General features: G+C 40.2%; 1 protein-coding gene across 2 annotated transcripts in view; it reads left to right on the top strand.

Annotated features, from left to right (window-relative positions):
• The window catches only part of LOC115217152 (exportin-5-like), a 71,488-nt gene that overhangs the window by 44,424 nt on the left and 13,716 nt on the right, over window positions 1–13,348 (top strand). For both annotated transcript variants that reach the window (XM_036507081.1, XM_029786767.2), the window contains exons 25-30: window positions 77–123; window positions 291–370; window positions 3,579–3,706; window positions 4,676–4,780; window positions 10,022–10,162; window positions 12,925–12,996. In XM_036507081.1, the coding sequence (XP_036362974.1) occupies window positions 77–123; window positions 291–370; window positions 3,579–3,706; window positions 4,676–4,780; window positions 10,022–10,162; window positions 12,925–12,996 (573 nt within the window). The remainder of the gene's footprint in view (window positions 1–76; window positions 124–290; window positions 371–3,578; window positions 3,707–4,675; window positions 4,781–10,021; window positions 10,163–12,924; window positions 12,997–13,348) is intronic.

Below are 13,348 nucleotides of genomic sequence, written 5' to 3'. Positions count from 1 at the left end.
GTGGAAATTAAACGATGATGATGATGATGATGATGATTTTACTTTACTTTTATTGGTTTTGTTTTGTTTATTACAGAGGTTGAGTTTGAAATGGGAACAAATTAACAAACGATGCCAAGATGCGTGAGTCCTTTCACACAATTCACTCCTCTTTCACATTTCACCATGATTCTTTTTATTGGAGCTAAATTTATTTGGTCTTTATTACCTTCTCTCTCTCTCTCTCTCACCTCTCCTCTCTCTCCCCTTTCTTCCCTGACCATTCCTTTCTACTTTCCATTTCCTCTTAGTTCCAGTGTTGATGAAGACAAAGAAGTCCTAGAAGACCAATTAACGAGGCAGCTAACGAGGGAATATTTAGAACTTTTAGGTGACACAATTTCTTTCTTTTTATTTTTTTTTCATTATCATTCAACATTTGCTTCATATTTTCTCCCCACCCCCACCCCCCTTGCACCTGCTTCTTTTTGTACTAATACTAGCAGTATCGCCCAGCATTGCTCGGATTTGTTCCGATCCTTTAGAATTGGAAATTTTGAAAAGTAAAAATTTTGCATTATGTAGCTTGTTATTCTCTTTAAGTGAACATTTTTCTGGTTGAAATACACCAAAAAATGGCGACACAGCAGTCAAAAAATCGAAAAAAACAGAATTTAATAGAAAAAAACACCGTTTTGATGTAAATAATGTTTGGTGTTAACATGGTCCGATTTGAATTTTTTCTTCTACGGAAGGAAGAGCAAGCCTTCTTCTATCATACTCTCAATTTTGGTCAACTTGCGCTGCAGGGTCTCGGAGGAGATAGTGTTAGTTGAAGGCTACCAAACCTGCCATACACAGACAACTTCAGCTTTATATATAGAGAGACAAATTGTTGTTGATCAAGGCCTTATGCCATCCCTAATCCAGCAACCCCCTGGCATATTGTATTTAGAATAACATTATCCAATGTGTCTTTCTGTTTGGTTTGGTTGATGTGGGTTGGATGGGTTTATATAAACCATTAGTCTCTTTGAATAATAGTACAAGTACCTTTTATTACTTGGTACCAAATTCCATACGGAATGTAAATATCATTACTGTTTAGTTGTGGCAAAACATTAGTTAGGGTATTCGGCTAGTGATCACAAGGTTACGAGTTCAATTCCCAGTGGTGCATCGTATCCTTAACCCTTTCATTACCAACCCAGCCAGATCAAAATTTTTTGGCTCAAAAAACCAGCCCAGTTGACTGAACCCATTGATATTTAAATCTCGGAGTGGTTAGCATTAGGAAGGGCATCCAGCTGTAGAAACTCTGCCAGATCAGATTGGAGCCTTGTGCAGCCATCTGGTTTGCCAGCCTCAGTCAAAATCGTCCAACCCATGCTAGCATGGAAAGCGGACGTTAAACGATGATGATGATGATAACCTGTGTAGGCGGAACTATATAAATAAAACATCAGAAAAATAAACTTGGCTGTTTTTTCTAATAGATACATCTAAAGCAAAATTTTTCCGTGCACCCTTAATATACTACTATGGATCCCTAATTTACTATTTTGCTAGTGTGGAGCCCCAAAAGTCTTATATGGACCCAGGTTGAGAATCACGGGTGTATAGTTTTCCATACTTAAATACACAAGTATTAAGTTTATAGTTCAAAATATTTCCAAAATATGCCATACATATATATATCCTGGGTTACAACTAAATATAAAAATTAACAACCACAGACCCCAATACTCATCATCATCATCATCGTTTAACGTCCATTTTCCATGCTAGCATGGGTTGGACAGTTCGACCGGGGTCTGGGAAGCCAGGGGCTGCACCAGGCTCCAGTCTGATCTGGCAGTGTTTCTACACCTGGATGCCCTTCCTAACGCCAACCACTCCGCAAGTGTAGTGGGTGCTTTTTACGTGCCACCGGCACAGGTGCGATGGGACTCTGGCATCGGCCACAATCGGTTGGTGCTTTTAACGTGCCACCGGCACGGAAGCCAGTCAAGGCGGCGCTGGCATCGGCTACGTTCTGATGGTGCTTTTTATGTGCCACCAGCACAGAAGCCAGTTGAGGCGGCGCTGGTATCGGCCACATTTCGATGGTGCTTTTTATGTGCCACCGGCATGGAAGCCAGTCGAGGCGGCACTGGCATCGGCCACGTTCGGATGGTGATTTTTATGTGCCACCGGCACAGGTATCACAACTACTATTTCCATTGACTCAATTTATAAAATTAATAAAATAATATTTCTATAACATAAATTCTATTTAAAATATTATTGAAATAAATATTTTGTGTGTGTAGTTTTCCATACCTATATTTAGCTTGTCGTTTTAATATATTTTTAAAATATGGAAGCACTGAAGTGTTAAAAATTTAAGATTGAAGTATTGATTTTTCTTTTTTCGGTGGCATGTAAAAAGCACCATCTGATCGTGGCCGTTGCCAGCCTCGCCTGGCCCCCGTGCTGGTGGCACGTAAAAAGCACCATCCGACCGTGGCCGTTTGCCAGCCCGTCTGGCGCCTGTGCGGGTGGCACGTAAAAAGCACCCACTACACTCATGGAGTGGTTGGCGTTAGGAAGGGCATCCAGCTGTAGAAACACTGCCAGATCAGACTGGGCCTGGTGCAGCCTCCTGGCTTCACAGACCCCCAGTTGAACCGTCCAACCCATGCTAGCATGGAAAGCAGACGCTAAATGATGATGATGATGATACATTTGATACATTTTATATGGATGTGGACAAAACCAAGCTTAATAAATTTATGAAAAAAATCCTGAGATGTGATTTAACCCTTTAGCATTCTGGTTATTCTGTCAGGTGTAATTCTTATCGATTCATATTGGTTTGAAGCAATCATGTATTACCTTATAGCTCCAGGATTTTGATGATGTAGTTGTTTACTTTTAGAATAACATGGTAGGGTAAGTGTGAGAGGCTTGATCTGGCTGGTTTCAACATAAAATAGGAAGAATATTGGGGCTGGATATGGCTAGTTTGAATGTTAAAGGGTTGATAGAAACTTTTGGGAGCAAATCATCATCATTTAGCGTCCATTTGTCCATGCTGGCATGGATTGGACGGTTTGACAGAAGCTGAGGAGCTGCACCAGGTTCCAATCTGGTTTGGCATGGTTTCTATGGCTGGATACCCTTCCTAACACCGACCACTCCAAGGGTGTAATGGATGCTTTTACATGCCAGTCGCGTGACTCCAGTATCTGCTACAGTTATGATTTCACTCAGCTTGATGGATCTTCCTTCTCAAGCGCTGCATATTGCCAAAGGTCTTCGTCATTGGTCATTGCTCCGGTATGGCCCAGCACTCGAAAGGTGCTTTTTACGTGACACCAGCATTGGCCACATTGCCTCTGTGAGGCCTAACTCTCAAACAGAGCTTTTTACATGCCACCTGCACAGGTGCCAGTTACCCGATGCCAACAACGGCCACAACTATGATTTCACTTGGCTTGACAGGTCTTAGAGTAAGGAATAACTAATCGTTAAATTTCATTAATTATAACGAAACTACTTGTGTCTACTGATTTTTGGTTTGTTTTTGTTTTTCACTGTCTTTTCATTCTGTTCAGGTGTGATATGTATGAACAAGAAACCTGAAACAGAAGACAATATAGATGATATGGAGGTCGTTTCTCAGGGAGCACCCACCAGGGACGATAACCTCAGTGAATTAGGCCAAATGTGTATGAAAACTGAAGTAATTATTATTCTGTTTATTTAATTTATTTATCACATTCTACCTTCTATCAGTGTTTGTGTGTGCTTAAGAATTCCACACCTGAAATTGAACCTCTGTTGCCTTGAAGCTGTTCATTGTTCTGGTTGAGAAGATATACAGAAATGACTTTATTCAAGTCTTACACTCCTCTACTCAATATGCCATTTCTTAAGACAGTAAGGTGTGATACAAGGAAAATTGTGCTTGTAGATTGTAGTGAGGCACGTGACCATGTAGCTAACCTAAAGCACTGGAATTCAATGCTAGATAATACCATTGCATCTTTTTATGATACCATCTCATGAAGTCAATTTGATTTGCTTCAACCAACTCATATATCCCTACTAATTAATAAATATATAGAAATATCTATACTATAATTAAGAAAGCTCTTTAGTTATTTGTTTGGTGTATGTAACTTTAACTAAAAAAAAAATGCATTTATTAAAATTAACACCGTGTAGAAAATTCTTATAAATTCCAATTTTAATATATTTTTATCAAAATGTAGTTTTCAAGTTGCTTTTATTATTGAAGATTTCAATTTCATGATGCAATGACAAAATTTTTATCCACTGTGACATTGTCATCTTACATTTGAGATAGCAATTTTTATCATCTTTATTTATACTTCTGGAAATATACCCAAGCATTTGCCATTCTACTATCTCCAAATTATAAGTTTAATCAAACTTCAGCCAAATTATGTTGATTCCTGTGTCTTTTCATATTCATTGAATGCTTTCTAAGAAACACAAAGCTGAGTAAAAGTAGCACTTGTAATTTATTGACATCAGTTGTACCAAATATAAACTTATGAATGTAATGACATATACACTGACATCTAGTAAGGAAAAGAAAATACACTGACTTATAGTAAAGAAAATGCTGGGGGGAAAAAGTAATTTCTTTGTTACTGAGGTCTCATTCCTATATTTCTGTTTACAGGACATCTATCCCTTCATCTTCCTGTGTGTGTATGATGGGCTTTTATGGCGTGACAGTTCCACATGCCACAAATGTATCAGCTTGGGATGGCCAGTACTTAAACAGGTGAGTATCATTAAGATTACACTTTTGTGACACCTTCTTAATGCCTAAAAAAAATGCATTTATTAAAATTAACACCATGTAGAAAATTTTTATAAATTCCAATTTTAATATATTTTTATCAAAATGTAGTTTTCAAGTTGCTTTTATTATTGAAGATTTCAATTTCATGATGCAGTCACAAAATTTTTATTCACTGTGATATTGTCATCTTACATTTGAGATAGCAATTTTTATCATCTTTATTTATGGATGGTAATGGAGCCATTTGTGCTGCACAGAGATTGTGCATTTATGCCTAGCATAGACATGATATAGTTTGGCAGTTTCTTGTACAACCACATGATTTTGGATTTCATTGCACTGTATGATGCCTTCAGCAGATTTCTTCTGCTGTAGCCTTGAAACGATCCAAGACTTGTGCGGTAAATTTGATTGAGGGTAACTACATGTAAGCCAGTCAAGTGTGTACATGTCGCTTTACTCTTTTACTTGTTTCACTCATTTGACTGTGGCCATGCTGGAGCACCACCTTTAGTTGAGCAAATCGACCCCAGACCTTATTCGTTGTAAGCCTAGTACTTATTCTATCGGTCTCTTTTGCTGAACCGCTAAGTTACAGGGACATAAACAAACCAGCATCGGTTGTCAAGTGATGTTGGCGGGGACAAACATATACACACATGTACATATACTCTCTACTCTTTTACTTGTTTCAGTCATTTGACTGCGGCCATGCTGGAGCACCGCCTTTAATCGAGCAACTCAACCCTGGGACTTATTCTTTTGTAAGCCCAGTACTTATTCTATCGGTCTCTTTTGCCGAACCGCTAAGTTATGGGGACATAAACACACCAGCATTAGTTGTCAAGCGATGTTAGAGGGACAAACACAGACACACACATATATATATATATATATATAAAACTGTAGTTGTGTGAGTGTCTGTCCCCTTCGATTTAGATTCCTAACTACTCCTACATTTTGCGGTGCAGTTTAACCAAATTCGGGTATCTTATAGTCGTGATTCATATCGAGCCCGTCTGGGTATTAGCGTGAGTCTACGATTTTAAAAATAATTTAACATCATTTTTTATTCCATTTTAATGCATATTTTTTCGTGTGTCGATGGCGGCGGAGTTGGCGTCCATGGTCACACCTGCACCTGTGTTGCTTTTCCCCCTTCTTCCCTCGTGAAGCTGTGGGGAAGGGAGTGTAAGGAAATCAACGTCGTAAAGCGTTGTCAAGGAGACCAGCGTTCTTTTAGAACAACGACTTAATGGCTTGAAGACACCAAAACAATATGTAAAAGAAGTTGTGTCTGTCTCCTACGATTTAGATTCCTAACTACTCCCACATTTTGCGGTGCAGTTTAACCAAAACTGGGTATCTTATAGTCGTGATTCATATCGAGCCCTTCTGGGTATTAGCGCGCGTCTATGATGAATCTATGATTTTAAAAATAATTTACCATCATTTTTTCCATTTTAATGCATTTTTTCGCTATTATATAAGGGAAGTAACTCTCTAAAAATGTCTACGATGAGTCAACGATTTTAAAAAAAATTACCATTTTTTTATTCCATTTTTAATGCATTTTTTGTTATTTTTTTGCTATAACTCTTTAAAAATGCTTATATAGTTATTTCCCTTACAAACCCGAGCAACGCCGGGCGATACTGCTAGTATATATATATATATCTGTGTATAATTTTAGTGGCTTGAACACCTTAGCACTGTTCAATAGTGCTAATGTTTTTAAGGAGCAGAGAATAGTAAAATAATCCAGAGAACATAGTTATACTGAGGTGAGGTAGCTTTCGTTTCATATGTTTATAATAGTTATTTCAAAATTAGTGTTGATGGTTTTTTTCTGAAAACAAACTTTCATCCTCCTTAAACATTGCCAGCCCGACACAATGGTTTTAGCGTGGATCTTCAAAAGAAAGAATTGCCTTCAACGCGTTTTTATTGTTTTTTTTAAAGCTTCCTTTCGATTTCTGAGAGTCCGCACCAGTCAATAACATTAATGCTTACTAACAAAATATTAATGAATGATGATAATTTTTATTCCCCGTAAAAGCTTAAGACAATATCAAAGGACGAAATGCAACACACAAAAGAGGTGTTTACGTCAACTACAATAAAGATATGTCAAAAGATAAAAATAGAAATCAAAAGAATTTCGACATAACTACAGCCACTAATAGTAATGCTTTCAAATTTTGGTACAAGGCCAGCAATTCTGGGACGTGGGGAAGTCGATTACATCGACCACAGTACTTGGCTGGTACTTATTTTATCGATCTCGAAAGGATGAAAGGCAAAGTCGATCTCGGCGGGATTTGAACTCAGAACATAAAGACAGCCGAAATGCTGCTAAGCATTTTGCCCGGCGTGCAAATGATTCTATGAACCACTAGAGTTGACGATATATCTATTTGTAATTAGAAGCTAATTAGAGTTGGAGAACGTTATATATATAGATAGATAGATAAACAATTATTAACTTCCTTTTCTCCATTATCTTTTCTTTTAAATGGATATAAATTGTGTGTGTGCGTGTAATTTGTTTACATTTGAAGTATATACATTTATTTTATTCGCATTTGAAAGCCTGAATTGGCTCACTTTGTGAAAGTTTAAAACGATGTTTGAATTTCCAGATGTTTTTCGCTCTGTAGAATTGACTGAGTGTACATGCTTCTTTATTTTGGTTTATTTATTCCTCTTCATTATTGATCTAACGTGCATTTTTTTCCATGCATGCGTGGGTCGAACTAAGTTTAATGAGGCAGATTTTCTACGGCCGAATATCCTTCCTGTTGCCAACACTCGCTTTCCAAACAAGGTAATATTTCATCATGGCCGGACATGTTTTCGCAATATGTTGGAAATGAATGACACTGACACTAATTCACAATCATCTGTGATATCAAAACAAGGACACACATATATACATAACAGGCTGCTTTCGTTTCCTCTCACAAATCCATCTATAAAGGCTTTGGTCAGCTTGGGGCTAAAGTAGAACCCTTGTCCAAGGTGCCACATTCAGACAGCCTGAAACCATGTAGTTGGGAAGAAAATATTTAACCAGAGTGATGCGTAGTGGAATCAAACATGGAAACACATGATTTTGAAACAGACCTCTTAAACCATGTAGTCATGCATGTACCAGGAGTCTTGATTTTCTGTATATCTTATTTCCTGTGCTTACTGACCAAATTTTTGATTTGTGTTTTACTCAGCTCCATCCTCCCTTATAAAATCTTAATCTCTATACTTTTGCTAATATAAGTCACCATATGTGTGTGTGTGTATGTATGTATGTATGTATCTGGCACCTGTGTCGGTGGCACATAAAAACACCATCCGAGCATGGCCGTCTGCCAGCCTCGTCTGGCACCTGTGTCAGTGGCACATAAAATCACCCACTACACTCTCGGAGTGGTTGGCGTTAGGAAGGGCATCCAGCTGTACAAACACTGCCAGATCTGACTGGCCTGGTGCAGCCTTCGGGCTCCCCAGACCCCAGTTGAACCGTCCAACCCATGCTAGCATGGAAAGCGGACGTTAAATGATGATGATGATGATATACAACGGGCTTCTTTCAGTTGTCTACCAAATCCACTCACAAGGCTTTGGTCGGCCCAGGGTGCCACGCAGTGGGACTGAACCTGGAACCATGTGGTTGGTAGGCAAGCTACTTACCACACAGCCACTCTTATGCCTATCTTTTACTTGTTTCAGTCATTAAGCTGCGGCCATGCTGGGGCACGACCTTGAGGAATTTTTTTGTTGAATGTACCGCCCCCACTACTTACTTTTTATAAGCCTGGTACTTATTCAGTTAGCTCTTTTGTCGAACTGCTAAGTTACAGGGTTCTAAATACACTAGCACCGGTTGTGAAGCTGTGGTAGGGGGACGAATACAGACACAATCACATAGATCATCATCATCGTTTAGCGTCCGCTTTCCATGCTAGCATGTGTTGGATGGTTCAACTGGGTTCTGGGAAGCCAGAAGGCTGCACCAGGCCCAGTCTGATCTGGCAATGTTTCTACAGCTGGATGCCCTTCCTAACGCCAACCACTCCATGAGTGTAGTTGGTGCATTTTACGTGCCACCGGCACAGGTGCCAGACGAGGCTGGCAAACAGCCACGATCGGATGGTGCTTTTTACGTGCCGCTGGCAACGGCCATAGATATACATATAATATATATTTGACGGGCTTCTTTCAGTTTCCATCTATCAAATCCACTCACAAGGCTTTGGTCAGCCTGAGGCTATAGCAGAAGACACTTGCCCAAGGTGCCACGCAGTGGGACGGAACTCGGAACCATGTGGTTGAGAAGCAAGCTTCTTACCACATAGCTACATCTGCGCCTTTATATATATATTTCTCTTATATAAAATCCATTCTGTCTATCTGTCTGTGGGTGTGTCTTCTCGGATCTAAATCATATTTGTGTTCTCCCAGTCAACAGCCTTATCGTTACTGGTACTTTAAACTCTTCGGTTGCATATTTGTGTGAATAAAATCGTTTTTCTTTGGAATAGAAAAAAAGTCTATCTTTATTTTTTCTTTTGCTAGTGTCTCAAATTTAGGTTAAGTCAGTGTCACTGAAAGGGGAGGCCTATGGGACGGTCGGACAAGTTGTTTTGAGAAAATTTGGTTTAAATGTTTGACAACTCAGCACCGTCCATTGGCCGAGGGGGCGTTTTGCTTGTGTATATATATATATATATATATATATATATATATATATATATATATCATCATCATCGTTTAACGTCCGTTTTCCGCGCTAGCACGGGTTGGACGGTTCGACCGGGGTCTGGGAAGCCAGGGGCTGCTCCCGGCTCCAGTCTGATCTGGCAGAGTTTCTACGGCTGGATGCCCTTCCTAACGCCAACCACTCTGCGAGTGTAGTGGGTGCTTTTTACGTGCCACCTGCACAGGTGCCAGGGGGTGGGGTGTCCGGCATCGTCCACGATCGGTTGAAGCTTTTAATGTGCCAGCGGCACGGAAGCTGGCAACGTTCGGATGGTACTTTTTATGTGCCACCGGCACAGAAGCCAGTCGGGGCGGCGCTGGCATCGGCCAATATATATATATATATACATGGGGTGGTGTCATTTGAAGGCTGTCTTCTCCACCAATTCTGATTTCAACTCAACATGAACAAAACCTTTCAGTTTTTAATATTTCTCTCTTTCATGAAATCTTTGTTTGTAGATGCTTGCTGACAAAACAGTAACCTCAGCTGTTGCCCATCACTTACTTCACGCTGTCCTGTTAGGACTAAAACTACATGGTCAACATGAAGCAGGCCAGGCTATGTTGCTGAGTCTGGGATTACAAGTCTATGAAGTTCTGGTAAGTAAAATCATAAAATCCCCATTACTCCTCTCTCTCTCTCTCTCTCCCCATCACACACACATACATACCTACTTCTTTACTACCCACAAGGGGCTAAACACGGAGGGGGCGCACAAGGACAGACAAACGGATTAAGTCGATTACATCGACCCCAGTGCGTAATTGGTACTTAATTTATCGACCCCGTAAAGATGAAAGGTAAAGTCGACCTCGGCGGAATTTGAACTCAGAATGTAACGGCAGACGAAATACAGCTACGAATTTCGCCTGGCATGCTAACGTTTCTGCCTGCTCGCCACCTTATCACACACACATCCATACCACCGTTACCATGATCATTGTTTTATGCCCCTGCTGCCATGGTCTGTACTGTCACCAGCACAGGTGCTTTTTACACGGCACCATCACAGATCATTTCCATGTGGCACCAGCATGGGTGCTTTTTTAGGAGGCACACGCACTTTGTTATTTTCATAATTAATTGAAACAAAAGCAGTAGTACAGTTCGAAAGAAATATAATAACGAACAGATTAAACAGTCTACGAGAAAATCTGTTGTCCAGATTAACGTCAACCTTTCAGTATTTATTTAATTAACTCTGGTCATCACGATCCCAATCAATTCTTAATTAGCGTCACTCTACTCCTAAATGTTTCGTCTATACTTGTGAATTTTGGCATGGTCCCTATCATTAGATAATCTTCCTTAGCATGAGGTTCGCCAGTCTCCAATCTGATCTGCAATCAGAAACTCTGCCAGATCAGATTGGAGTCTGGTGCAGCCATCTGGTTCGCCAGTCCTCAGTCAAATCGTCCAACCCATGCTAACATGGAAAGCGGACGTTAAACGATGATGATGATTTCAACCTTTTTTTTTACGACACAGACTCGTGTCTTGTCTTAGTACAGAATCCGTTTTAGTAGGATCGTCCCTCCTTGCAGATTAATTTTGCCACTTGAGTGAACTGGACCAATGTGAAATAAAGTGTCTTGTTCAAGGATACAACACGCTACTGGTAATCGAACTCACGGCCTTACAAACGTGAGCCAAATACTCTAACCAGTCAACTATGTACCTTCACAATAATAACAACAACAAGGATCATTTAACATCCATCGTCCATGCTGGCATGGGCTGAAGGGTTTGACCCGGGCTGGTAAGCTGAGGGGCTGCACTAGACTCTCATCTGATTTGGCATGGTTTCTGCCCTTCCTAATGCTAACCACTCCAGAAATGTAATGGGTGCTTTTACGTGCCACTGGCACGGGTGCCAGATGTGTGACACCTGTGCCTGCCATGATTACAATTTCACTTGGCTTTGGCTTAATGGCTCTTCTCAAGCACAGCATATTGCCAAAATTCTTATTTATTTGTCATTGCCTCTGTGAGGCCCAATGCTCAAAAGGTGCTTTTTATACATGCCAATAATTTCTAATGTAGGTGTGGCATATATGCTGCAGGTGAAAAAGCACCCACTACACTCACGAAGTGGTTGGCATTAGGAAGGGCGTCCAGCTGTAGAAACACTGCCAGATCAAGATTGGAGCCTGGTGCAGCCTCCTGGCTTCCCAGACCCCGGTCGAAGCGTCCAACCCATGCTAGCATGGAAAATGGACGTTAAATGATGATGAATCAAGAATAATTCTTTTTATTCCATCCAGAATCAAGTGTAATACAATGGTGTGGTTACAATTGACTACATCCAGTTTTCTTTGCTGTGATAATTTGGGCAGGTTTTCTGAAGCACTGTATTAGAATATCATAATCTTTCTGTCACCAACATGTTTGGCTACCTTTTACAAGAGGCATGGTGTACCTATTAATCAATCACAGTACACATGGTCATCATGTCATCATCATTGTTTCAAAGTGCACTTTTGTATATCTAAAGAGTTTTGTCAAGATGACTTTTCTGCTGCCAGATGCCCTTCCTTTTCACAGACTCTTACTTGTTTCTGAGATATGGTTATATATCCTCTTAACCAGACATGTTTTCACGGAAGGTTGGAAGCAAAGGATATGCTTGCATCACGGCAACACTTGTGTACACCCATCACATGATGTCTAGGCAAGGAGGCAGTAGCACACACACACACACGACGAGCTTCTTTTGGTTTCCATCTACCAAATCCACTCACAAAGCTTCATTTAACCCAGGAGCTATAGGACTAAACCTTGAAACTATGAGGTTGGAAACAAATTTCTTACTCCGCTAACCAACCACATGGTTCCAGGTTCAGTCCCACTGCGTGGCATCTTGGGCAAGTGTCTTCTGCTATAGCCCCGGGCCGACCAATGCCTTGTGAGTGGATTTGGTAGACAGAAAATGAAAGAAGCCCGTCGTATATATGTATATATATATATATATATGTGTGTGTGTGAGTTTGTGTGTGTTTGTCCCCCTAGCAATGCTTGACAACCGATGCTGGTGTGTTTACGTCCCCGTCACTTAGCGGTTTGGCAAAAGAGACCAATAGAATAAGTACTGGGCTTACAAAAGAATAAGTCCCGGGGTCGATTTGCTCGACTAAAGGCGGTGCTCCAGCATGGCCACAGTCAAATGACTGAAACAAGTAAACGAGAGAGAGTAAAGAGTTCTGGAGCTGTGAGCTGTCAGTGCAGAAAAGTAGCAGCTTGACCGCTTGACCTCAACAAAATCTCCAATCCCTGACCTATGCCCTCTGTCGAGTAACATTACCCTTATTGTTGTATTATGTTTGATTCATTCGATGCCTTTTTTCCACTTGTTCTTCCACAGCGCCCTCTATTTCCTGATATCCGGTTAGTGATGCAACAACAGATACCATATTGTACAGAAACATCTCTGAAGGTTTGTCATATTTCTTCTTGCCTTGTTCTATTCATGTAATAATGATTCACCTCACATCCTCAAATTCAGTGTTATTTTAGCTAATTTAAAAAAGGTGGGTGCATTCACTAACCTTTTTTTTTTTTTTGTTTGGATTGACCCTTTTGTTATTAACCCACCTGAAACCAGCTCTAGCTCTGAGAAGTTTTGAATTAAAATCTTCCACCAAACTTTAGTCACAATTTATGTTCCTAACACTAGCTTAATGATAACTAAGTTCTTGTACTAAATTCTTTGTTATATTTAAAGTAATTGAAAGAAACACAGAGCATCTCAAAATAAATATGGTAACAAAAGGGTTAACCATTTCATT

This window comes from Octopus sinensis, linkage group LG11 (genome assembly GCF_006345805.1).
Source record: "Octopus sinensis linkage group LG11, ASM634580v1, whole genome shotgun sequence".
Taxonomy (NCBI): Eukaryota; Metazoa; Mollusca; class Cephalopoda; order Octopoda; family Octopodidae; genus Octopus; species Octopus sinensis.
This window is presented reverse-complemented; position numbering and strand designations above follow the sequence as displayed.